The sequence below is a fragment of the Lampetra planeri genome, chromosome 10 (genome assembly GCF_965212315.1).
Source record: "Lampetra planeri chromosome 10, kcLamPlan1.2.h2, whole genome shotgun sequence".
Taxonomy (NCBI): domain Eukaryota; kingdom Metazoa; phylum Chordata; class Hyperoartia; order Petromyzontiformes; family Petromyzontidae; genus Lampetra; species Lampetra planeri.
In genome coordinates, this window is record NC_136116.1 from 14,506,297 (window position 1) to 14,532,787 (window position 26,491).

General features: G+C 45.4%; 2 protein-coding genes across 2 annotated transcripts in view; both read right to left on the reverse strand.

Annotated features, from left to right (window-relative positions):
* Nucleotides 1-3,565, reverse strand: part of LOC144721068 (receptor tyrosine-protein kinase erbB-4-like) — a 249,636-nt gene extending 246,071 nt beyond the window's left edge. The window contains exon 1 of the mRNA XM_078598401.1: nucleotides 3,375-3,565. Coding sequence (XP_078454527.1) covers nucleotides 3,375-3,456 — 82 coding nt within the window. The 5' untranslated portion in view covers nucleotides 3,457-3,565. The remainder of the gene's footprint in view (nucleotides 1-3,374) is intronic.
* Nucleotides 3,566-18,993: 15,428 nt separating this feature from the next.
* On the reverse strand, nucleotides 18,994-26,036 carry LOC144721069 (interferon alpha-inducible protein 27, mitochondrial-like). The gene is made up of 4 exons (XM_078598402.1): nucleotides 25,822-26,036; nucleotides 23,761-23,802; nucleotides 22,021-22,182; nucleotides 18,994-20,502 (listed from the first exon to the last, which is right to left on the reverse strand). Exons 1-4 carry the CDS (start codon nucleotides 25,874-25,876, stop codon nucleotides 20,402-20,404), a joined length of 360 nt encoding a protein of 119 aa, XP_078454528.1. The 5' UTR covers nucleotides 25,877-26,036; the 3' UTR covers nucleotides 18,994-20,401.
* Nucleotides 26,037-26,491: the final 455 nt, after the last annotated feature.

The window sequence follows — 26,491 nt, forward strand, 5'->3', positions numbered from 1 at the left end:
TCTGATAATCGTCACCGGTGTTGGCCGTGAGCGGGAATCGAACCCGGATCGCGGGTTCATAGCGCAGCGTGGCGCTAACCGCTGCACCACCGCTCCCCACCTCATGGCGCGCGCATCCTGACGCAGAGCGCGACGCAGCCTCTCTCGGCGGGCTCCTTCCCATTTGTAGAAGTAAAACAATCGCAGCACGTCCAAAAGGCGACGATGCGTGGCGTCCAGTGCGTTGGCTGTTTGCCCCGCACACGGCGAACGGCCGTGAGTTACGCAAGTCAACAGTTGTGCGTGTAGCGCTGTATCGCTGTAGCGCATGCAACGACACACACGCTGCCTCCTGCGTGTTCACGCACGTTTACAGAACCCCCCCCTGTCCAACCGCTACCGTAGATCAAAAATGAATAACTGCATCCGTCAATTAACATAGATTTATATTCTTGGTTCTTTCGGTAAAGTCACGTAGATAGAAAACAAAAATCTAAATCTATTTTGTGAAACCCGCTGGGTTTTCTTGCATAGCCCTGGTATTTTGCTCATGCTGCAAAGTGTATCACCTAAAGCTGTATGCAAGTAGACGATTCCCCATCATAAATTCAGCTCACTCTGTGGCTAATTGTGATGATGATGATGAATAGAAGATTAACTAAAGCTTGCCCATCCCAAAGCAGTAATGCACAGAAGCCATTTGCAGACTGTCTGTTCAGTAAATACTCTGTGAAACGTTAACTTGATGATGCTTCATAGTGGGGATGGCTTGCGTGCACGTCAAGTGGAGTGGGCAACATCGGCCCACGAGCTTCACCCTGCTGCCGCGAGCCCGCTTGCCTCGTCAGGATTGTTGGAATTATTGAAGTTGAATGCAGGGCGAATTCCCTGGGGCATTCATTGTCAGCGAGCAAACAGACACCTCCTGGCTCTTTACACCGCGTGCTAGAGAGACGCCTGGAAATTGAAGCCATTTCACGACGAGTGGCCCAGAAGCGGGGCTATTGAATAAACTCACCCCCCACATCCCCCCCCTCATTGTTTCAGGGACCACGCCGGTGGATGGAGTCGAACCCTTGCCACATCTGGAGGTCGCAAGGCCACTGTGTGCTGACCATCGACACCGCTGGTGCCCCTCGTGTGTGTGCCTTTACCCGTGCTCAACATATGACAATACTTACAGGGTCGGTGTAGGGAGAGCGTGGGGCCAACAGCAATGTTCAGTAGCGTATCTCCGTCATGGAAATAGCCATAAGTAATGTGTTGCTTAACTTGCGTAGGGAACGATGTATGATAACTGACCAGAAGAAATTATAATTAGAATATGGCCACGAGAGCCAATTACGTTTAGGTGCATTACACATCTCGTTAAGATATTAAAAACTAAACTGCGTAAACGTGCGTAAGTGGCTATTACTATGTCCACTAAATGCCACCGATCTCGAGTAGTGTATAGCAATGGGACCCTTTCGTCGGCAGCAAGATATTGAATAATAAATGCCTTTACCCTTTGTCGAGTAATGTAGTAGTACTGTATACATAATAGAGTATTTAGAAGCCAATGTCATTAAGACACATCTATAGAGATGATGTATGTTAGGTTCAAGATACCATATTAGCCCTGAAACGCAGAACCCAAAGATGCTAATTAAGAAGCATATGCGCGCCCATATAGCTGAACCATTTGCATTCATACCATACGCGACATGGCGAGGCGATATAGCATGGAGAATGGCGTGATTAAACTTTGTTGTGAAAATCGAGTCCACAATAAATATTGACTCAACCCGTTAATGTGATTGCAGTAATTAGTTTCCTATCACAAGAATGGCGACGGGGATGCAACCCGGTGGGACCCTTCCGCAAACAGCTGGCACGCACACGCACACATCGAAATGTACACACACACATTGACTTGTACACACACACATCGACTTGTACACACACACACACACATCGACTTGTACACACACACATCGACTTGTACACACACACGCACACACATCGACGTGTACACACACACCTCGACTTGTACACACACACATCGACTTGTACACACACACATCGACTTGTACACACACACATTGACTTGTACACACACACATCGACCTGTACACACACACATTGACTTGTACACACACACATCGACTTGTACACACACACACCGACGTGTACACTCACACGTCGACTTGTACACACACACACCGACTTGTACACACACACATCGACTTGTACACACACACATCGACCTGTACACACACACACCGACTTGTACACACACATCGACTTGTACACACACACATCGACCTGTACACACACACACCGACTTGTACACACACACATCGACTTGTACACACACACATCGACCTGTACACACACACATTGACTTGTACACACACACATCGACCTGTACACACTCACACCGACTTGTACACACACACACCGACTTGTACACACACACATTGACTTGTACACACACATCGACTTGTACACACACACACATTGACTTGTACACACACACATCGACTGCACATCAATTACATGTCGACAATCGGAGTGACTTTTCAATCATAATCGGACTTTACAATTGCAGTATTATCTGCAGAACGTGCCCAATCAGTCCACCCATATTCACCATGCGCAGGAAAGCTAACAGACGCTGAACCAGTGCCGAGCAGACAGCATTGCGTCCCAAAAACTTGCCTCCTGCCTTGCTCGTTAGCCACATTCAAGTTACTTTAGTGCGGTGATTATTTCACCAAAGGCACGGTTCGGGGAACGTTAAAGGCATCTTCGAAAGTTGTATTTCTGCTGTTGATCGCGGGGGGAGACATACGTCCCAAAGCAAATGCGTAGACGATAGTCCAGGCTCTCTGTTAGCGCGCGCCTGTAAATCGGCGTCTTCAAATCAGCACGCCGCCTCTGTGGACAGCAGGCATTGTTGGTGACGCGGTGTGGGCAAAGCCATAACTGCAGCGCGCAGTGTCCACCCATCCACCAGCAGTAGCTAGTGTCTGCTGGCGCGGTTCGTACGAGCCAATGTTCCTTCACTATTAACTCCAGGAGAAAATATGAACACGTGTGGAAAAGAAACCCTCTCCACACGGTTGTTCTTGCGATTCAGTTTTAAAGGCGCTTGAATGTTGCGCACACGTATATGTCCGGTTGCCGCGAATACGTCTAACAGCAGCTCACAACAACCGCTTCCGAATCTCAGCCGTGTGTCGCTCACTAATTATCGCAATCGGTAAATATCGGTCGACAGCAATGACTCCAAATCCGAGCTGAGTCTCGCTACTTGCTTGCATAATTCACATCTCACGACGGCAGTCCACGCGCGATCGCCACCAGACGCATCGAGGCGCACACGCGCAGGGCACGGGAACTCGCGTTACCTTCCTGCTGAGCGCTTCCCGGCAGCAGCAGACAGAGGAGCAGCGATCCAAACGCGTGGACCAACAAAGCCGAGACACCCATTGTCTCCTCTCGGAGTCCACCCGAGGCGATCTCCCTCGCCCCCGGTCACGGGATAGAACCCAGCAGAGGGCACAGGAAGAGGTGGTTCGCTGTCCCGGGTGCAGCTCGCCAGTATTGTATCAGGATGACTCCTGCTGTAAACTTTTCCTCCCCCCTCCTCCTCCCGCCAGCTCTCTCGCGCTCTCTACGTTCTCTCTCTCTCTCTCCCCGTGTAGTGCGCGCGCGTGTGCTGAAGCACTGCACCTCCCACCGCGGTGCCTCCACACTCGATTGGCAATGAGCGCGTGGAGCAGACTCCGGGCTGTGTTCTCTCCCCGATTGTTTGGTGGCGTCTCCGCCGAGCCGCGAACCCAACCCATGTGGCTCTCTCCGCTGTGGGCAGGCGGGAAAGGCACCACCCCACTGATGTCCCGCACGCGACACGTACAGCCACGCACGCACGCACACACAACGCACACAGTCACACGCCTATCACACACACACGCACATACAACATACACAGTCACACGCAGATCACACACCCACACACTCAAACAGGATACACACAATTCACACACACACACAAAGATTCCCCTACAGCCTTAACAGACCGTTGGGGCAAGTACTGTTAGCGAGCACCTATGAAGGCCGGCACACACACAATACATACACGGTTACACACAGAAGATACACACACGCAGAATAAACCACACACACACTGAAAACAGAATACACAAATTTCACACACACTTCACACACAAATGCATAGACAAATAGCAATGCACACATAGTTACACGGACAATAAACTAACGCAGAAAAGCACAATTAAAACAGAATGCACAATATTCACAAATATATAAAATGCATGCACACGCAATTCATACACGGATATATAAAAGTCACACATATAATACACACTCAGGATACACACACGTACACATTACACACACACAATATATGCACATACGTGAACATTTACTCACATAGAATGCACACTCAAGAGACACACTCGCGCACATTACACACGTACACAACACACGCATAACACACAGCATGCACACATAACGAACACACGCACATTTCACAACTCCCCTCCCCTATCGCTATCCGATCTGTTACCCCAAGCTCGGGTAGAATTGAGGTACGAGCTACTTTAACTACTTTTCACGTAAAACTACACAATCCGCTATCAGTAGTGGCTTTGCTATTTCTTTGTTTTCTTGAATAGTGCATTATACAGCATTCGATTAGACTAATGATGCAAATCACACCTCGCTTAATGCAGTCCGCTCAAGATGAGTACAAATGCGTATTTACACATCCTTAGCTCTCCGATAACGAAAGGAGAAGACCAGGCCCCTATTGATTATTCCCAAGTCATTATTTTGTCAACGACTATTTGGAAACAATATCTGAGCGCATGTGAAACTCAGCTGCCAGTAAGCGCATAATGATTATCCAATTAGTGCTCATTATTTTTGTTAATTGATTTAGCAGTCCGTGAAATTTCCTGTGGTGCGATACAATGACTCGTTGTTGAGTTTTGATGTCAGCCACGTAATCACTACATGCCACATATGAAAGCATGAAGTGATATCTTATTGTGCGAGCATGTTTTTTTGCTACATAAAAGGTGTCATGCACGTGACTGCACTTGATATGCACGACACAGCTTGCTGGACGATTATTCGCATTGTCAAACGTACTGTCAACACATTGACACTTGGACAATGAGCAATGGATGAGCAGTGGCTCTGTAATTGGAAATTAATTCCGAACAGACGTTTGGGAGAATCCTTGACCGATCAAGAAGTTGCTGGCAGTGCGAGAGGATCGAACTGTGAGACGTCTCTCAAAAATTAATATTTGTTTGAAACGTCAAATAGTGTTGCCACCTCATATATATAAAGAACAATTAAAATGGAACATATCATGGCGAAGAAGAGTATCTGACAATACGGGAAGATTGTAAGGGCACATTGCCTTGAGTGACAAAATACGGGACTTTTCATGTCTTGGGAATAGAATGATTTGCCAGGACAGCTTCCTCAACAAGAGGACGATCCCGGGCAAACCTGGACGGGTGGCAACGCGAGTGCCGTTTCTCCGTTGTTACGTTAGTCTCCCTCAACGGTGTTTAATCGGAGTTGGTGCAGATTTATCGGTCAGATGGCACACTATGGGCCGAGCGCGAGTTCACATTCTTGCTGGGGCTTGACTCAGCCCATCGTACCTCTAGGGTCACTGAATGAGTACCAGTTGTGCTGAAGTGAACAGTGGATGTCCTATGGAAAGACTCACCCCCAGCCACCATAGAAATGTGGAATTTCCCCTACTGGCTCAAGGCTGTAGACGGGAGCTGCGCACCGCCTCAATGAGCACGAGATCGCGTTCACGTGTGTGGCCTGTAGGCCCACAAGGCAGGAAGACCGACGGTGTTGGAGCTTTGCTATTTGTGTTGTAGTCGTGGAGGATATCGGCCGTGTCAGCTCTGAATAGATTCCTGTCAAGTATGGTCAAAAGAACCACGCCATGACTGACGCTGAGTGGGGAGACCTCCATCCAGCAGTGGGTAGACAACGGTATGTAGTTTATGAAAGCATGACCACTGTTGCGTATACGATTGTATCTTAATTTTAGAACTTTCGTGACTGCAGTAATTATTATTTGTTTCTTTCGGTTAAGTCACGTCTAAAGATAAAATAATAAATTAAATTAAATAATAGAATACGACGTTCCGATTGCAACACAAGCAATCATCATCAGGTATAATGAAATAGCGACATAAAATCTAACCAGAAAAACTATAGACAGACATTTTAGCAGACAGATATCACCAAGATATCACCAAGATACATAGATACATAGCTATGTATCTTGGTGATATCTGTCTGCTAATATGTCTGTCTATAGTTTTTCTGGTTAGATTTTATGTCGCTATTTCATTATACCTGATGATGATTGCTTGTGTTGCAATCGAAACGTCGTATTCTATTATTTAATTTAATTTATTATTTTATCTTTAGACGTGACTTAACCGAAAGAACCAAATAATATACGATTGTAATATACCGTATATTGCTCGTTAAATTAACAAACACGCAATGGAATTTCTCACGCAGTTTAGTTTACTCATGCTGGCTAAAGGGACTGCATTCAAGGATGCTGACATTGATTGTGGACATTTGACATTGCTATGGTGGAGCAATAATATCAATAACAGCCACTGTGGACCTCAAACCACAGTGTGATACTTAGAGATGATGGCCTTTTTTGAGAGCACATTTTGTTCTATGAGGAAGGGCCATTTCTCGAAACGTCACCGATTATACATTTGTTCCTCCGAGGCATTGTTATTGACGAATGTCTTGTTAATGTCGTGTTGATTGTGGTTGTGCACCACTGGCAATGCAGCATCACGAAATTAGCTGTTCAATTTGAACGATTTTGTGTTTAGGTTAACACCCCACCCGGATTTGAAATCACGAACCGGTTGTGAGTTGAGTACTCTGCCAGTGTGACCAAGCATGACGTCATTCCCCTCCACTTTGAAGACGAATCTACAGCACAGCCTGCACATTCATGCTTTACAGAAGCCTCACTTTACATCTTTGTGTTGTAGTAAACATATATATTTTAAAATACAAGTCCAATTACACTTATAGTCTATCGATACCATTTTTAGGAGAACTATTTATAAATGCTGAAATGTAGGAAATGAGCACTGGGTGAGTGTTACTTTAATAAACAGTGCAATTGTTTAGAACTCGGTGGGCCCAAAAAAATCCATGGTTCTAATGTGCATCCGATCAGAAAAATGTATATAATTCATGAAAGTCACACACCCATAACCACAATTTGCTAATTGCAAATGAGGAATGTGGAAATCGTGTGTCTTGTAATCCCAATATTGCGTTTCGTGATTAAAAGTTCAAACAAATAAGGTCCTCATTCTCGTCGAATAATCAAATTCTGAAATGAAAACAAACCACAGGGTGAGCAAACACGTCCAGAGGTACACTCCGTGAAACTTAGAACACAAACTCCTCCTGTGTGGACACTTGGTGCCGAGTTTAAATTCTAGTGGGAGATTGAATGATCCCATCATCCACCTATGGTCAACACCATTTATAGAATTTAGTTTTCAGTCAATTGTGGTTGTCTTTACAAAGAGAATGGTCACGGCGATAATTTTGGAAATTTGCGCCACTGATAAAGAGATGAGCGCTGCTCCATGTTTCTCTGAGCAAGGAGGAACATTGTGTCTCGCCATGCCAGGGATTTAGAAAGGATTAACTGGCGCTGTAATGAATAAAAATGTTTTAGGCATGGTGGCATGTACGCCTGTGTGGGCGTCTCAATTAGAGCCACTGTTAAATGAGCAGATTTTTCGACTCGGGTGGCCCGAGGCAAATATGCCGCTTCATCGGCTGCTCCGCAACACGCATCCCACACCCTCCCGCGCTCGAAAGCCATCCATCACGTCATCCAACCGACCCGAATTGGATTAGCGGGCAGTTGAGACGGTCCTATGGCCTGATTCCTGCCACTGGGGTTACACAGCATCGTTAGAGCACGAGACGCCGTATTGGTATAGGCAGAACCAGCTGGTATGGTCAAGTGAAACATGCATGAGGACACTCTTGCTTGTGTGCCTTGCCAGTCGATGTGGAATGGACCGCTGTGATTTCCCAACAGCTTCTGGCAACATGTTGGAGCAGACGGCTACAGCTATTTCTTTTTATTCAAGAATCCAAAACACGGACACCACAGTTCCACAGCTATTTTAAATAATGTCAAATACAATGAGGATACCTTGGGCAAACTGTCATGCAATGGGTAAACCCTATAGCCACACTCTATGACCAGCTCTATATATACCATACACAATCATCATAAGCAATAGCTTATATATACCACAACTTGATGCAAGCATCCATCCTACCATCCTATTCCAATGTATCTTGATTTCATCACTCCAGCTCCCATTTGGTCAGCCTTATATATATTTCTTTCCCCTGGTTGCCCTCGGTTGTCATTCCTTCTTCTGACACATCCTGAATAATTGGAATCCTACCTCCTTTTTGAGAGCAGACATCATAGATAAAAAGGTACGCACATATATCATATACTCTGGTAGAAAATTCATGACATGCTCCATATTTTGATAGTAGGCAAGCTGCAAGGATGCAATTGAATGATCGCCCCCACAGAAAATAAGAGTGGCTGAAGGCGCACGGGCTGTGACATGAGAATCCGTGGGCTGATTGTCAAAATTTCGGAAGCGGTGTGTCCGCACAACCCTCTAGGATCGTGAAGAAATCTGTCGAGAAATCTAAGTTATCGTTCTTATGCTTCTATCGCATAGGCGAGGGGAATGCACGTGTTTTTCCATAGGGATGGAACACATTTATAGATAGGGATGGCCATTGCTTTGTTTTATGGAGCGAAAAATGAAAGCAAGGGAGCTGTTTTATTGCACCCGTGGATGCTCCCCCAACAAGCCAGGCATGATGCACCAGGACATGCTCCACAGACCCCACCAAGTGGATCACCGCCTTGGCCAGCAACTCCTCGACTCCCTCACGGCGTGTCCTACCCCTGCCTAAAGCAGCAGAGAAACAGTCAATAACACGCACTACAAATAACACGCACGGCCACATATCATCATGTGCATAGCTTGCATTTGCTTTTTTTCAAGGTCATCGTTTAACAAAAAAAAAAGGAATATCGTGCATTGCGAAATATTTCTATTGTAATATTTGACATTGACCCTGAAAGAAATGTGTCTCCTGAGCTCCGAGGAAATTCCTGTACATCAATAAAGTATTTGGGGAAGCCACGTTATTATTATTTTTTTTATCATCATGCTATTCTCACTCGAATGCTGAGTGCAAATGTGCCCCCTATGGGCACACACACACACGCGTTGCATTGCCTGCACTTGACGTGAGCGGCTGATTCCTACGAAACCTCAATTAATTCAATGCAAAACGGGGTCTAATGTTCTATATGTAGTGCTCTTACCAATAACATCTGGTAATCCAGCAGGATTTGTTTAACAAGACTGACTCTGCCGATGAGACCCAGAAGGTCAAAACCGGGCGAGGGTTTGCTTGCTTAACAAAGGCTGCTTTGTAGTATTGGTCTGGAAAGCCGATGGACTGACGGATTAAAACTGTTTTAATTACGTGGAGAGACGAAACGAGTTGCGATTGTGGTTTACGCGTGACACGCACCACGTCAACACACCGAGTCTTAGCGCTCTGTTCACACGGTGCCTCATTAAGACATCCCGCTTAAGGCGCGCATTTAGAAGATGCGTTACCACCAACATACTTTGTCAACAAAACGCACTCAACAGCAATCTACATTATTAAAGGTCCAATTCGTTAAGTCTCAATTAGCAACGGATTGCTGCTATACGATGATATTCATTTGGAGTTGAGCAGAATTATAATGAAATGTGTTTTTTATTCAATACGGAATTGTACTTCTGGGTGTCCTCATTTGTGAAGGGGGGGCCCACAGAAGGCCACCCGTTTGTACTTCGAGGTAAATACAGTTATATTCCAGTGATGAATCCCCTTAGTTGCTGTAAAATATAGCTATGTCCTTTACTGCTAATGTGTACAGCCATTGGAAGTCTGAGAGATCAATGGTCTGAGCGGAGATTGTTTTAGTAATTACAGAAGAGGCTCCTTTAATTGAGACCAAACCGATGCACAGCTTTCGTTTGTTGTCAGACGGGGTTTTCGTTACCAATCTTTTTCAAAATATAAATGCAGACGAACCATATAAGTTTCTTATTTAGTGTCGATGATTACGCCTCTCATATGCTATACAATTTAGAATATTGCAAAACAGTAATTTTTACAAGAAAGATTACGTTATACTGGATTGTTTTTGTTGCAATTTTTTTCATCTTTAAACTATAAAGATTTGTTTTTTATAAATAAACAATAATCTTGGGATCATTAATCATAATCAGTTGTGATATATCAACTGTCAGATGAAGGCTTCCTCAAGCTATCGCCAACTCGCCCAATCTTGCAATGCAACAAAGCCACCCCACGCAGACAGCGTGTCTTTATCATTTAGAAACACTTCATTGTCCACAAGAAGTAATTATATTACATTCCCAAAGAATTAAACATTTAACTCACAATTGTGGCTATACCAATACACTTTAAATGCAATTGAATCAACAGTTAAGCACTTTCAGAAGCACATCAAATTAAAGGGACATCGAATTACTTTCTTGCTGTGGTTTTCACACCTGATGATGATTGCTTGTGTTGCAATCGAAACGTCGTGATTTGTTTTATTTTATTTCTACCTACGTGACTTTACCGAAAGAACCAAAGAGTATGGATTCCTGCAGTCACGATAACTTTAAATCAAGATTGCTTTCACTTTGAAAAGGTGAGTGGTAGAATTTGTGCATGGATACATGTTACAATACCTTGCTAATACCTTCCGTGATCTGTCATTTTATAGATAATGTAAAATATCAGAACACAACATGAACTCACGACGTTCAAGCACGACATTGCTGCATTGTAACAGTACATTTACACCATGGAGGCTTCTCTCCAGAGTACCACCAAAGTAATCTCTGACCAAGGGAGATAAACTTGTGCCACCCAGTCAGTGGCAAAGCAGTGTTTGGTAATTAATATTAAAGTCATATCAAAGTACGTATTGCCACAAAGTCAAGGCAGCGTTTCACTCTTCGCTCGTAAATACGGAAATTAATAAATTCCATGAGAGTTGCATTCACTGCTGTTAAGTAAATCATCATGTGTGTAACTATAATATATATAAATCATCATGTGTGTAACTATATATATAAACACAAACATAATTGTGCTTTCGGTGCACCTCGTCTACCACTGCTTTAATGTCGCGTAATTTTACGTCAATCTAAAAAAAATCTTAAATATGTACAAGTCACACATTTCTTATTTATAGCACATCTGTAGTACGTTCAGTTACAATAGATTAATATGCATGATGCAAAATGGAAAAATGAAAACTGAAAATAGAGAAAAAATATTGTAAAATTACTGTAACATGTATTCGATTTGTAAATAAGTAGAGCATTTGATGAGATTGTTTTCTGTCCTCATAATTTCAAGTAATTTGGGCTTTACACTTTTTAGACGAATATTTTAGATGCAGATATATTATTAAGAAACCTCCAAATCAATCTAATATATGGACATGGAAAAATATTGCAGCTTGTCATACTCGTTACATTATCCATAATCCATCTACTGCTAGATGAAGGCCTTTCCAATCCTGTGATAGTTTATCACGATATAGTAACAGCCATCCCTGATAGTTGGAACGCTGTGGATGTCTTTAAGTTGTTCGGTAGCGCTTTGGCTTGTCAAGAAGAATAAATTACAGCATAATTATATATTGAGCAATCTTTCATCTCAAGTAAATAATTAAACATGTATTAATTATTTACACAAGTCAATTAAATGCATTTGCTGTCTTTGTAACCTGTATGGATAGGGCCAATTTTGCTGGAGCGCTGCACGAAGTTAGTTTTATGTTTGCATCGAAGGCGTTACAACAAAAACAAAACATTGCACATTTCCACACACAAGTTCTCGAAAATCTAGACTCTAAGCTTCTATACGGGTGGTTCCCAGTGAAATGTCTCCTGGTCGTGCGTGCCAATGTATTTACTTTGTGAACACAATTACAGCGCTCATCAGCAAAACCATCACGCAACCAACGACGATGCGCTGACCATCATCTCATGAGCTCCTCGCCGCATTCGTGAGTTTGAAACATTCGTTTATATTTTTTTCAGGTGTTGTGTTTCAGATGATCAATGGACACAATTGATAAAATATTTAATTTCAGGAATCGGGAAAAAAACAAACTGCACTTTATGACAGGTCGCGTTGCTTGTTGTACGCTGGGTACCAAACAGAGCTTTGCTTCTGGGCGTTGAAAGGGATCCTGCTTTAGCCTTGGCAACGGCTGCCCCCTGTCGACAGCAGTCTAAACCGCAATACATTTCCACGTTACAACAGTGCAAATTCCCACCCAGGTTGAAATGAGTGTTGTGCTGCATTGCTGGCATTAAGCCAAGGGTGTAAAATACAAATGAATGGGAGGGCCGGTGTTAGGACTACAAATTGTGGTACAAGCTTCTCTGAAGCCTCGATGGATGATGGGCTGCGCTTCCGATGAGCACGGTTGGCTACGTACGGTGCGAAAGAAGTTCAAAGTACATACATAAGCCACGATTTAAACCCATGGCCCTCCCTATACGATAACTGTTTTAGAGTGCCCTGCCAGCGCCACATCATACGTAATGAACAAAACAAAATCGCACATCCCCGTCTTCATGTCGAGCAGTCTACTTGAACACATTCCTCCTGCGGAGGGAGCTGGTAGGAACGTCGGGTTGCTCGATCAATGGCCTGCAGGGTCAACGGCGGCGTGGTGTATTCCGCAAATATGGCCGACTGTGAGGGCGGGCACAAGCCGGCGTGAGTAGGTTAAACGTTGAGTTTTATAAGGGCACCACGGGGTGACCAGCCCCTCCCCACCCAGCCCCACTCCTCCCACCCCATACCCAGCCCCACCCTCCTAACCCAGCCCCTCCCCACCCTCCCTTCCCCACCCAGCACCTCCCCACCTTCCCCACCAAGCACCTCCCCACCCTCCCCTCTCCACCCAGCCCCACCCCTCCCATTTTTGGATGCACGACGGACGGACGGATACAATAATCCCCTACCAGTACTAAACATTGCAGACATAATCACCATTTATAACGTCATTAAATACGTGATTGGACACTTTGTGGATACTGCAATTTAACTGCCACAATGGTGCAGCCCATTGATTATAGTCGACAGCTGGACGCCGTCCTACTGGCGCTAGAGGGTGCTGTGTGAGTGCTGAGTGACCCGGCACCACGGAATATCCCTTCGGCACCAGCCAAGTTCACTCTGCTGCGTGTATGCATGCACCGATGTTGAACTTCTTTCGCACCGTACGTAGCCAACCCTGCTAATCGGCGGTGCGGAAGAAGGACAACAAACGAAACAAATAGACACAGCAACGACCAAGATCGCCTGTGTAGCCTTTAACAGAATGTAGGGGCAAGTGCTGTTAGCGAGCACCTATGAAGAAGGCCAGAACGGTGCATGAGGGGGTGGGTGGCCAGCACCACGCCCGAGCGCCTTTGTCTTCTCAACACCATCCAAGAGGAGATGAAGCCAGGCGTGCGTAAGACCTCACGCAGTGCTGCTGGGCAGTCATTTTGTCTTGTTATTCCAAGTTTCCAGTTTACTTTTCCCTCTATCTTTGATCCACACGATCATTCACAAACATATCGATCCAAGTTTATGCACTTTTCTGCATCAAACGTGTCAAATTTGCTGATGTTATAAGCAGTGTCAGAGGTTCAGTGTCGAGCGAGTAATCAACATCAACATCATCACATTTTACCATACACAACGAACAAAAGAGATCAACGTGTCCATCACAAATCTAACAAGTGCAATTGGTCCCAAAACTGTCCAATTACTTTATTATCTCTAAAGTCAGTGACATGGCCCAGCAGTGGCGCTTTTTAAAGTTGTTGCAGAGGTTTGTGATCTGATTCCGGCTGGCCACCCTGGTGAATATTACTGGTGGAGTAACCGTCAAAATACAGACCATCTGCTCCACAGTTGACGTTAAAGAACCCGTGACGTAATTCGAAAGGACTTGGGCCATTATATGCTTGTATCATGGTCCAAATTTTCAAAATATAAAATGCGAATTTCCCATTGGGGATGAGACAGAGTAACACCATCAGCCCCTCCTGTGAACCTACTGCAGACCACGTCCACGAAACAACGCTCGGTCATTGATTCATGCAAAAAAACACAGAGCCACCAATGGACATGAGCACCCTACACTTCCTTTGTTTACGTTATGAATGAATATACATATAGGGTACACATAAATATGATTTTTTTTCTAGATATAAACAGATATACGCAATGCTATATTTAATTTTACACTGTATACGTTTTTTTAAATGGCATTTTTTTCCCCAACATGCTTTGCAGCCGAGTAATTGCCCGCACAGAGCACGGATCATCTCCAAACATTGGCATGCACGTGAGGAGCGCCAGACGTCATCCTTGGTCACGCTCGCTTACACGGTGCCCGATCGCACATTCCCAGGCGAGCGAGTTTGAAATTGAGAGCTTTTTTCCTCTTCTCGGTGCATCGGCATCGGTTCCGCTGAAGGCCGAGACCCCTTCCTGGCAAAGTGGAACCTTTCTGCTCGGACGAAGCCCACTTAGGGCACCTGCCAAAAGGTAACGTCACGCGCTCCCCTCTTCCCTTGCTGTCGCACCAGTGGTGATGAGAAACGTGCAGCCGACGGTCAAAAGGTTGCGAGGTCAAATCCCACCTCAAACGCTCAGCGGTAAGTCTTACGTCACTTTACAGGAAGTTTGCTTGAATAGACTCCACTCGTGTCCGAGTGATGTGAACTTTCAAATATCGAATCAGATATTAGTGACAGGAAATCAACGCGATTCCTCATTTAAAACCCGCTGTAATAAAAAAAAATGTGCTGTGTGTGCGTGTGCTCTACAGTGTTATTATATTATTATAGGCAATAACATACCAACATTGTCTGACAGTTTGGCATTAATGGCCTTTTTCACAACACATCAGTGCAAAAATAAGCACTATTATAGTCATGGCAGTATTGAACATTTCCTGAACTGCCCAAGCATCAAATCACTTTTGTGCAACACATTACCCAGGACTTGTAACTCATTCTACATTCGCTTCGGAATTCTCATGAAGGAACGTGTAGTTGGCAGAAACGAAATTGGATACAATATAAAAATAGATACACGTAAGATATCCGTGTACAGTACGAGTCACGATGTGACTACACACACCTGTTACACTGACTCCAAAGACAGCGTGTGCAGTTTGACGATTATAGACAAGGTGACATTTACACAACGAAAAATAGGAATATATTACGATCATGATTTTGTGTGAGTGGGAAGTGTTATAATAAGTGATGCTAATTTCCACAACATCACGCATAAGGGGCCGTCTATAAATGACGTCATGCACCTAGGGGGGGGGGGGGGGGTCAGACATTTGTGACGGCGTGTGACGGGGGGCGGGGGGGTGAAAAATGTGACGTCACATCAAAATGCGCAACTTTAAATAAATATAGACAACACGTTCTACTTAAGTAAATTGACTTTTTGATAAACGTTTTCTCCTACAACATCAGAGTGCAGCGGCACATTAAATACGCACTACAATGATAATAGTTTAACGCGATTTGAGGCATGTTTTATTTTATTTTTTGGGGGGGGCAGAGCTTTGTGACGTAATATTTGAGGGGGGGGCTGACTTTTTGTGACGCCGTGTGACGAGGGGGGGGGGGTGAAAAATCGTCCAAAATCACGTGACGTCATATATGGACGGCCCCTAAGGAGGAATTACTAAGGATATTGATTGGTTTATCTTCCATGGCAAGAAGAAGAGCCCAGTCATTTGCATACATCTTCCAACAAACATCTTACATGGCACAGGTTTTAGAAGGGTAATCACCGATGCGTCTGACTGGTGCTTTCATGAGAATCCAATGACTACCCATTCCTTTGCTTACCTTACTAACAGTGTAACAGGCACAAAGTTGTCCCATGGGACTCGGAAGTGAGATTTAGTCTGCAGACGACAGTAAAATGGATAGCTCATGGCAAAGGGTGGCGCAAAATAACTGTTTTGACCACGATATTTTCACAATATTGCGATAATCACGATATCCGGTTCCCATCACGTCGTAATTGTGCTTCACGTACATCGTGTTGTAATTGTGCTTAGTTGATCAATTAAAAGTAATTAAAATGCAATTCGCTCAGTGCAGCCTGTCTTCTCATCGTTGCGACTTTACAAGCTACTCCATAGGGCCGTATCACGCATAACCTGCAAGTTTCACAATACATACACACACATTCATAACTAATTCTGAAATGTTGGGAACATGAGCAGCATGCGATCAATTAATGTGTTGAAGGATGTTCAAAGCACTCATTTAATGGATAACAGCTATGTACTTAGAGCTTTAATCGGGATATAACGATATATTTTCAGAAACAGACTTAAAGATTACCATGGCATGTATACCATACGAAACACTGTAACATCGCAATATCACGGCAACCCCACACTAATTGCTGTACAAATTATGCAAACATCGTATGTACCCCTACAATTGACAAACGCTGGTGTCACCCCGGTATGATTGACATTTTGCAATTGCTGTGTGTGCACACCAGACGTGGTCTGCTTGGAAATCCTGTGCTGGGACGTGCAAGCTGTTTGCCCTGGTGGTGAGGGAGAAGCCCGCAATCGTTTGCAACAACACAAGTCAATATCGAGTGCTGATTCTCCTGAAGGACGTGCGGTTATTAAGTACGAGTCCCTCTGCACGAATGTAAGTCGGTTTTGAGTAACCTCAGTGCAGTAAACGTGACCCTGCCGTGCTTGCACACTTGACACTTCATAAGGCTAAGCAAATTGTAGTTCCACCTTTTGTATTGGCTTTGAGCCAAGGTTGCAAACCGGAGACGCCAAGGGCAGTAGGCCATGTCAATCTTAGGGAGGCTCTCATCAGATTCCTTGAGCTGCTGATTGGGTATGGGCACAACCTTTATTATGAATTTTGTTCGCGAAAGCCGGCCACGTGTTAAACTGATATTTACTGGAAACATTTCTTAAGCTGCGCACAACGCTCTTCTCACACTCATCCCGTCACATCTCCTTGATTCCCGTACAAACTCACCACTTCGTCTACCCCATCATGTTCACCTTACCACCGAATCCTCTTCCATGAAACCCCGAGACATCCCCGTCGTTCTCCCTCCCTCCACGCACTCCAAATCACCACCAGCTTGTCTTCCTTTAACAACAACAACAACATCAAAGCCCTCAGCAACTCGCCGTCACCTCACCCCCGCTGCCTTCCACTCCATCCCCTTGAGCCCCACACCAACTATCACAACACAGCCACTCGCCCTGTTTCTGAAGCTTGCCATCGCATGCACTTCCAATCGTGACTTCACGTGATATATCTCAGCCTTTCAGGGCGGGGGTGTAGCAATTTAGGAAAACTGCACTGCATGAGGCACGTCTTAGCTGATACATTTTAAAAGTGCACTTTGTAATTCGCGTTTATGTATATATAAAAGATGCATCCAGCGCGGGCCGGATGTATGGGTATGAATTGTCACTTGAGTGTTCTCACGATGTGTATCGCTCTACCCAATCCTCTGCAAACACACACTCGTGATTTCACGTCCGGTGGATGGAAATTAGTGACATTTTAAAACCGCGTTAGCCGCAAGGGCAACGATGTGTTTGGCCTACAATGTACTGTACCAGATTTGTGGTGACCGTCATTTGACAGGGTAATGCATACAACACGAACATTAATAATGCTTTAAAGCACTGTATACGATGTGGACATCGACAGTGGATGGTGTGTTCTTGCAGGTGAGACCAATGCGCAGAAAGGAAGATCCAACTGTGGACTTGCAGTGCCCTCTGGCGGTAGAGAGACGACGCCGTTCTTCACGACAGGACGCCGGACCCTTCGTTTCCCCCTCCCCATCAAGCGCACGACAGAAACGCGATGTCCACACGTCCTGCACCATCATGGCACAAAATAAATTCGCAGGTGACCTGCGTTGTGCCCAGGTACACTCCTAGCAACAGTGGCAGCGACTGGACACGTGCACCATTCTAGAGTGGCTGCGATGACGATGAACACGACGTTCGAGCACAATGATGTCAGTCGTCGGTTGTCTTTGCTGCCGTCTTCAGGAGCCCACCGATGCCACTGCTGCTGTACGCGTGGCAATTTCATGACGACAGTGATGGATGCGGGTGACGACAAGGAGCTTTGCGTCGAGGTTGTCACAATATGAATCCCCCTTCTGACTTTGCCAGATCTGGTGGCAAGGTTGCAGGTGAAGAGGAAGCACAGGGCTGACGAGCAGAGGGGATAGGGGAGAGGGTGATGCTAAACGAGGCAATGGGTTGGGGAGGCAAGAGGGAGCTCAGGCGAACGGGAGGAGAGATGGCACCAAAGGCTACGGTGGGGAGACGAGGGCAGGAGGTGTCTACACGTGTCCGTTGAACTCATTTCGCACCGAGCGTAGCCAACTTCGCGCTAATCGGAGGCTCAATGCAGGATAACGACAGACCGGAGACACACAGGCACGAGAGAGGATTACACTTATCTGTGGAGTGGCGGGCAGAATTTGGTTACGAGGTGGCTGGAGCGGGAGGGGGGAGGTCTCAGATGTTATTAAGAGGAAAAGAAGTTGAGAGGGGAGCCATTGAGAAGCGGGAGGCAGCGGAGGAGTTGAAACGACCACGGGACTTGAGGAACACAGCAGAGTGATTTGTCGGAGAATCGGCCCCGTGAGGAGGGTGCGGGATTGGGGTCGGGAACGTCACGCATACAACACGAAACATGGAATGCACGCTTCAGTTAAGAGTGCTTCATTTTATTTTTCATTGCTTATTTGAGGGTACAAATTTTGATTGGAGGTGACTGAAAACTCCTCTCTGATGCAGATACCGCCGCTCTCAAACACCACTCGCAACTCCCCGCTCCAACTTTAGCAACAGGGTTATTTGCTCAACGTGTAATCACAGCGTTATATGGCCACCGATATTCGAGCAAACAACACTTAACACTTAACAGACACGATCGGGTATTAATTCTCACCCTTCTGGCTGTCACGTCCTTCTCCGTTATCTACGCGGTGACTCCCCTAACTCTGCCCTCTATCTCCGCTGACTCTCCGCCCTCTCACACTTCCCCCCTCAAAACCGTTCTCCTTGTATCGGCGTTCTTCATCGCAAGGCCCGGGGGCCACTGGCGGCCCCTGGTGGCCTTTAGAGCGGCTCCCTGACGTGCGGCACCCCGACAAGACTCAAATGGTGACACCTCCCATCATCATCATCGTGCTGCTGTCAAACTCCCGATGGTTTCAAATGTGTGGCGGACCTCACACTGCTGCTGATGTCTTATCGGCGAAAGTGGCCCCTCCCCCTCCTGAAATTGAGTGAAGAACGCTGCCCTATATCCTCTGCACAGGCTCCACTTTCCTGCCCGAGCATCCTCTCCCGTTCTCCCAGCTGCCCTCACGTTCACCCCTTGCTTAGCACCTGCCCCTGCACTGCCCGATGTCCCTTCCCCCACTCAGCGCACACCCTCAATGGTCCCAACGTCTGAGATAACAGTCACAACAGGATATGGGTGATACAAGTATTGGGGGGGGGGGGGTTACATGCAGATCATTAAAACATTTTATTTTTGATCGCAATTTAAACAGCTGGCCGCCCAAGACAGCGCCAGCTTGCCACACCTTCACCGATCTGCTCAGAATACCCGCTAAATTATCTATGTATTTTTTTACTAAGGCGATCCAGCACTTTGTTTAGGGTAGTGAGGTGGTAACAAGTCGCTTTGTTATAATAATAATAATAAAATTCAGGGTCGCGTGTGGGGATGGGACACGACGACCCCTCGCCCGTGGCCGGGACGAGGGTCCCGTGTGTCTGCGGTGCCGGGCAGAATCACCGCCCACACAGACAAGTCTCATGCCAGCAGAACTTGTTTTTTATCTAAACACTCGCGACGTGTAACTTGTTAACGCTGTGCGGCAGCCCCAACTCCAAGCTCTCATCGAGAGCACGGCCGTCGTTTGATAAACCCCACACGACGACTCGCCCTCGCGGATCCTTCCACACGTTACCCCCCTCCTCAGGCCAGACGTAGGATCAATTGCAGGCCATTATACATTTAGAGAATGATTGTTGAACTGAGACAAGTCAATAAATGTTGTATTGATAAATACATAATTTGGTTCTGCTCTCGCTCGAGGGTTATTTGCTGGCTGCCTTGAATAGACCGTAAATGGAAAGGCCCACTAACGCCCCGATTCCACCAGTTGCTGCAGTTCCCAGTGCTCCAAGTCCAATGACGCCTGCAGAAGGAAACACAAACACATCAGTGACGCGGTGCATGCCATCGCGTTTTCTTGAAGTGACTTTGCCTTTCAAAACACAGCATGAATCATACGCTTAGCCATATGTGATGGCAAACGCATGGCAAATAGGTTCGGAAACAAATGTCCTGATTGGGTAGATGGAAGCCTGCCTGTTTATTGAGGGGGAGAACAGACAAACTCCACACAGAAAGGCACCCGAGTCAGGCATCGAGCCCAGGTTCTTGTTGTTGTTAAGGTACACGTGTTACCACTGCGCCAGCCTGCTCCCCAAGTACCGATATATATGTATCTTCTTGGTTCTTTCGGTAAAGTCACGTAAATAGTATAACAGTGTAATGTTTAATTTAATTCATGAGGTAATATCGTAATTGCATAGTGAATATACAGCAGTGTGGTATACAGTAGGGTTGGTAGAATAATACATAGTGTAATATTACAAGTCTAATATTATTATAGTCTATAGTAACGCAGTGTATAATTCAATGTTGGGGTCTGTCTATGGCAGTTTATAATACGGGGTATAGTCGTGTGATGTAAGAAAAAATATTAGATGGAGGCATATTATAATAATTTTTGCGACATTGAAGTGTAATATATAATAACTTATATATTACACCGCTTATTGGAGATTATATTGAGTATATTTATGATATTGATGTAGTTTATTTTTTATTTTTTTATAGGTTCACTATATGATAGTCATTATATAGTGTATTGTATACCCAGTTACTTAATGTTAAAAGCTCAGCTTATTGGAGAATATACTGAGTACATTGATTATATTGATGTAGTTTATATTTAGTACTTTCACATCGGTTTATTGTATGATAGTGGGTGGTTGCAGTTCTTTAGCGTCAATATACTAAATGCCTCTGTTGATATGTTAACTCTGACTTTAACATAGCCACTTCCGTGACCAGTTACATGCTAATTCCTCACATTAACATCATACTAATCTCCCAGTTACATGCTCATTTCTGACTATAACATCCTGCTAATTCTCTCACATTAACACAGCTTATTCAATGCTAAATTCTTCTGTTGACATGTAAACTCCTTTGTCAAGGCGCTCTTCTCCTCCCACCCAGCTTAAAATACGCTGCCAAGCTTAGCCGTGTTCATTGGAGCCTTGTCTTTCAGACAGCTCTGTCTTCACCTGTGGACGGCTGCTTGTGTTGTGGCCGAAACGTAGTGAGAATTGTATTTTATTATGTTTTATTTTTATTATTTTATTATTTCCCTTCTACGTGACTTTACCGAAAGAACCAAGAAGATGAATCCCTGCAGTCACGAAAGCTTTAAATGGAAATATATATGTACTAGAACCATTTCTCCCAATCATGGCCCCATTAACCAGTAGCTGGAACCTGCGTGCCAAAGGGGTTCCAAACGACATGCTGGAAGAGCCCGAGCGATGCAATGGTGCAGAACACGTTGGTCTCATCTCGAGCCAAACCCACGACGGCAGTGTTTACAGAGGGCGCGTGAATGTACCGATGGACTGCAGAATAGCCACCGTGCTGCCGGCCGCTACACCGCCACCGCCAGCAGTTGCAGCCGCGGCCATCATCGACGCTGCGTAGGAGCCCGCTGTTATCCCTGCCGAGGTGAATCCCGCAGCCGAAACCGCGGTGGTGACTCCGGTGACTACAGTCGCTGCGTACCACGCACACACATCACACAGTACGTTCAACACGTAGGCTTTCGCCACTCATGTTATTCGTAAAAAAAGTTTTTTGTTTTTACTAATTGGCTGCGTCTGGTGGTGGCGGGTTTAACGACATTTATATTTACGCAATCTAACCCAAAAAACCTCGATTATGGATATTACAGTAATGTCATGCACTTGCAGTATAAAGCTTTCCTTGCACCGAGCCCAATTCATGTGTCAGGGTGACAATGCAGGCTCAACTACATTACATTAGAAAAAATTAAAGTCGGAAGAAAAAAACAACAGTTTTCACAAAGCAATTGTGGATTAGATGAATTGTAACAATTTAGGGGTCACACTTATGGTCAATAATTGTGTTTTAATCGTGGTGAATACACAATATTGACCTCAATTATTTGCTTTGTTCAAAGTTCCGTGTATAAAAACGCAAGTGACAATTGTCACTTGGGATTGCCACCTGCCCTGCATTTCCCCATGATTAGGACATTATAAGACCTGGTTTTAAGCAGTTGCATTCTAATACACCACTCAAGACTACGCATTTGCATGCAGTTATTTTATTGGGAGATGTCTTCTTCCAATGATCTGTCCCAGTTCTTTGTAGCTCAGAGGTGGACAACCTTGGTACAACTCAAAACACATTCCTGCGAAGGGAGCTGGTAGGAACGTTGGGTGGCTCGGTCAATGGCCAGGGTCAACGGCGGCGTGGTGTATTCCGCAAATATGGCCGACTGTGAGGGCGGGCACAAGCCGGCGTGAGTAGGTTAAACGTTGAGTTTTATAAGGGCACCACGGGGTGACCAGCCCCTCCCCACACAGCCCCACCCATCCCACCCTCATCCTCCCCACCCAGCCCCTCCCCACCCTCCCCACCCAGCCCCTCCCCACCCAGCCCCACCCCTCCCTTTTTATATGCACGACGAACGGACACAATAATCCCCTGTAGGCTGGTGGAACCAGGAGGTTCCTACCAGTAACAGTTGTATACTCAGTAAATAATGTACAGTATATACCAAAAATAAAATTTAAGTGTTATTGTTATTCGAGATACTAACATAAATTTGATAAGAATATATGCATTAGACTTATACCTTTTAGGTTGTTGTGAATATCGATTGGTACTTTCTTTCTGTTTTATGGGAAACCCCCTTTTCTGATATAATGACAAGTCAGCCCGTTCACCCGACTTAGCAGTTAGCACCATTAGATGTTCATCTCTGGGGTTACAAAAAAGTAAAGTCTACATCCACTAGCAAACCAAGGGTACCTTGAAGAACTTAAACATCGTGTTGTTGGTGCTGTGTCATCATCCATCCCTACAGCTGTGTTGGAAATCTTTTCTCAGAGTTTGAACCCCGAATTAGATTGAGCATCGTGAAAGATTGATTCGAGTGAATGATGGACATGTAAAAGTTTATTTATAATTCGAGAATATATAATAAATTCCATTAAAATGTGAAATACATTTACAATTATAAATCAATGCTATGTATTCACGTGAAATGTATGTCAGTATCTAAAATGCAAATAAAAGTAATCAACGTTATGTTTGGTCGACTCACCTGCGCCTGTCGCAGCAGCCGCCACTCCTGTTTTGATGCCAGCTGTGAACAATGGGAATTATAAATGTTACAAGAGCAACCAACACAAACGCGAAGCAAATTCATTATTTTCATGTTGGTATAAAGAGCGCTGCGCGAACTCTATTACAGAGGCGACGGAGTGTGTCCCCAGCGCGTGGCATTGAATGGGCGTCGCTCATCGCTCTTGGATGTCCTGAGGCAATGGTCAGAAGTCCATATTTCTATGGCAGGAACCAGTGCTGCTGCCTTCAAAGTATGAGGTTGAAATATTCCGCTTGCGAATTCCCCAAAAGTAATGATCATGTTTGCGCAAATGCCCCGCTCTATATCTCGCACAAGGTTGGTCAGACGAAAAAAAAACAACAACATTGTGTCTCTTGGCGAGGACATTCCTGCGAAATTGTCGCCTTCACCAATTAAAACTTCTAAAAGTAACGTCCGAAAATAAGGTCGAAGACAACGCAACGGGAGTCTTTGTTGGTAGAATCGTCCGCAAAATGGGTTGCCCGTTGTTTTATATTCAAATCGGTTGCTCCTGTTCTTGCGTATTCGTGTGTATGGCTGTTTGTCAATGTCAAGGTCTGCTAGCCACGAGAGAGCTTCAGGGGAAGAGTTTGCGGCGTTTGTCCAATTCCTCCGTTGAAGGAGAGCAGATAATGGTTTACTATATTGCCCTCCATATGTTGGGTTACATGGCCACAATCGCACCGTGGCTTGCCTTGAATTTTTAATTCATGAAGGTTTGTGCATTGGCCTGTTGATGTTTTAATGCTGTTGATGGACACCAGCGGCTTCAAGCAAGGAATATCAAAGGCAGGAGGCTTTTAGACATTTCAGATACCACGATTGATCCAGTGACTGGGGAATGGAGATAATATTTGGGCGCAAGCCCGGGTGTACAGAAATAATAATTCAACTTGCAATGCACACAACATGTACTCACTCTCCAAGCGAGAACTCAGAGGCGCGAGGAGGAACCACTGACAAGCAGACATGCAGCAGCCACACGGTGAGCCGGTGCCAACAATTGCTCAAGCTCTGCAGCCCTCTATACATTAAGGTGGTATCAGCCGAATAATGAGTGTTTACATGCGGGGGGGGGACCAAATCGCCTGGGGGTAAGATACACGTGCGAGGGAAAACACTATCCCGTACACATAGAAGTGGTGGAGTCCACATTTTTAATGGCCGCCTTCTCGTGGCAAGCCAGGGCGTGACACGTCCTCGACGCCCACGGGAAGGGGCTTTCACAATCTTCGTGTGATCTGGCTTCCACAGTGCTGGATTGTGGGCGTGCATAGCCACCACCGTCCGGCTAATGCACGCCAAGGCTGCATTAAACAATTTCTAAAGTCTCTATTGTTTCATGCAGCGCATAAACATTGAAAATGTCATGTCAAAATGATAGTTGCATACAGTTACATATCCTGCGCATAGGTACATATACGCCTAACAACACACCGGTTAGTGCTGTACTCGTGACGAATTGGCACGTTCTGTTTATGTGACAACCTTAACGTGTTGGTTGTGTCGGGTGGTGGCGGGTTTTAACGACACATTTATATATTTACACGATCTAACCCAAAAACCTCTATTATGGATGATATTGGTCGCGAAATCCTGCGTGTTAAACTGACTCTGACACTTAAGCGGTTGTGCTTTCGCTAAGTTGTCCCCACCTGAAGAAGGACGCTTGTGTTACGCCCGAAACGTCGTGATTTAATTATTTTTTTAATTTTTTACCTACGTGACTTTACCGAAAAAACCAAAGAGTATGAATCCTGGCAGTCACGAAAACTTCAAATCTCGATTGTTACTTCGCAACATTTACAAACACATGTTCTATTCAACACAACTACAGTATGGCCAAATAGCCATCACGATGGACAGGATGGGGACGCTTCCATCCAGCAGTGCATTGGTAACAACAAGGCTGTTAGGTAGTATTACTGCTAATGGGATTTATCACCCGGCATACACTGAATCTATAAACTATAAACGAAGGCTACAAAGCTGATGTGGTGTGTGCAGTCGCCTCACCGTAACTGGCCGAGATGAATGCGAAGAGAAAAACGGTTGAAAGAAGCAGGGACATTTTCGCTCGTAGCAAAACAACACAATCTCTAAAGATGACTAAGCTCCACGCTATCGCCAAGCGTCCTATATATACTCACACACGCGCACGCCCCGCGCGGCGTCAGTAACGAACTGCCGCGACGTTTCTCTGAAGCGCCACGCCAATGGTGAGAAGCGCACGAGCCGGCGTTGTTTCTCGGAATGCGGCGACGTCACACTCGAAGGGGTGGGGCGTGGGCTCCAGACCAATCACAGAGATCCCCCAATATGGCCTTGAACGCGCTGTGGTTGTTGTTGGGGCAGGCGCTGTGAGCGAGCAGCCCCTATGAAGGCGGGCACGGCGCACGAGGGGGTGGGTGGCCAGCACCACGCCCGGCCGTCTTTGTCTCCCCAGTGACGATGTTTACACACACCGCACCAGGTACTCGTTTAAGGCTCATTTGACCTAGGGGAGTCCCCGGACCGGTTTAGATTATCGTCGCAGAAGTCACGTGATTTATCAATCAAGTCTATTTCTAAAACACTATTTCGTGCAAAGGATGCCATTCAAAGTGCCGTAGAGATAAAAAAAATATATATTGTTAACAGACTAAATCACAAGAAGAATAAAAGCAAAGTCCACATAAAACAAACT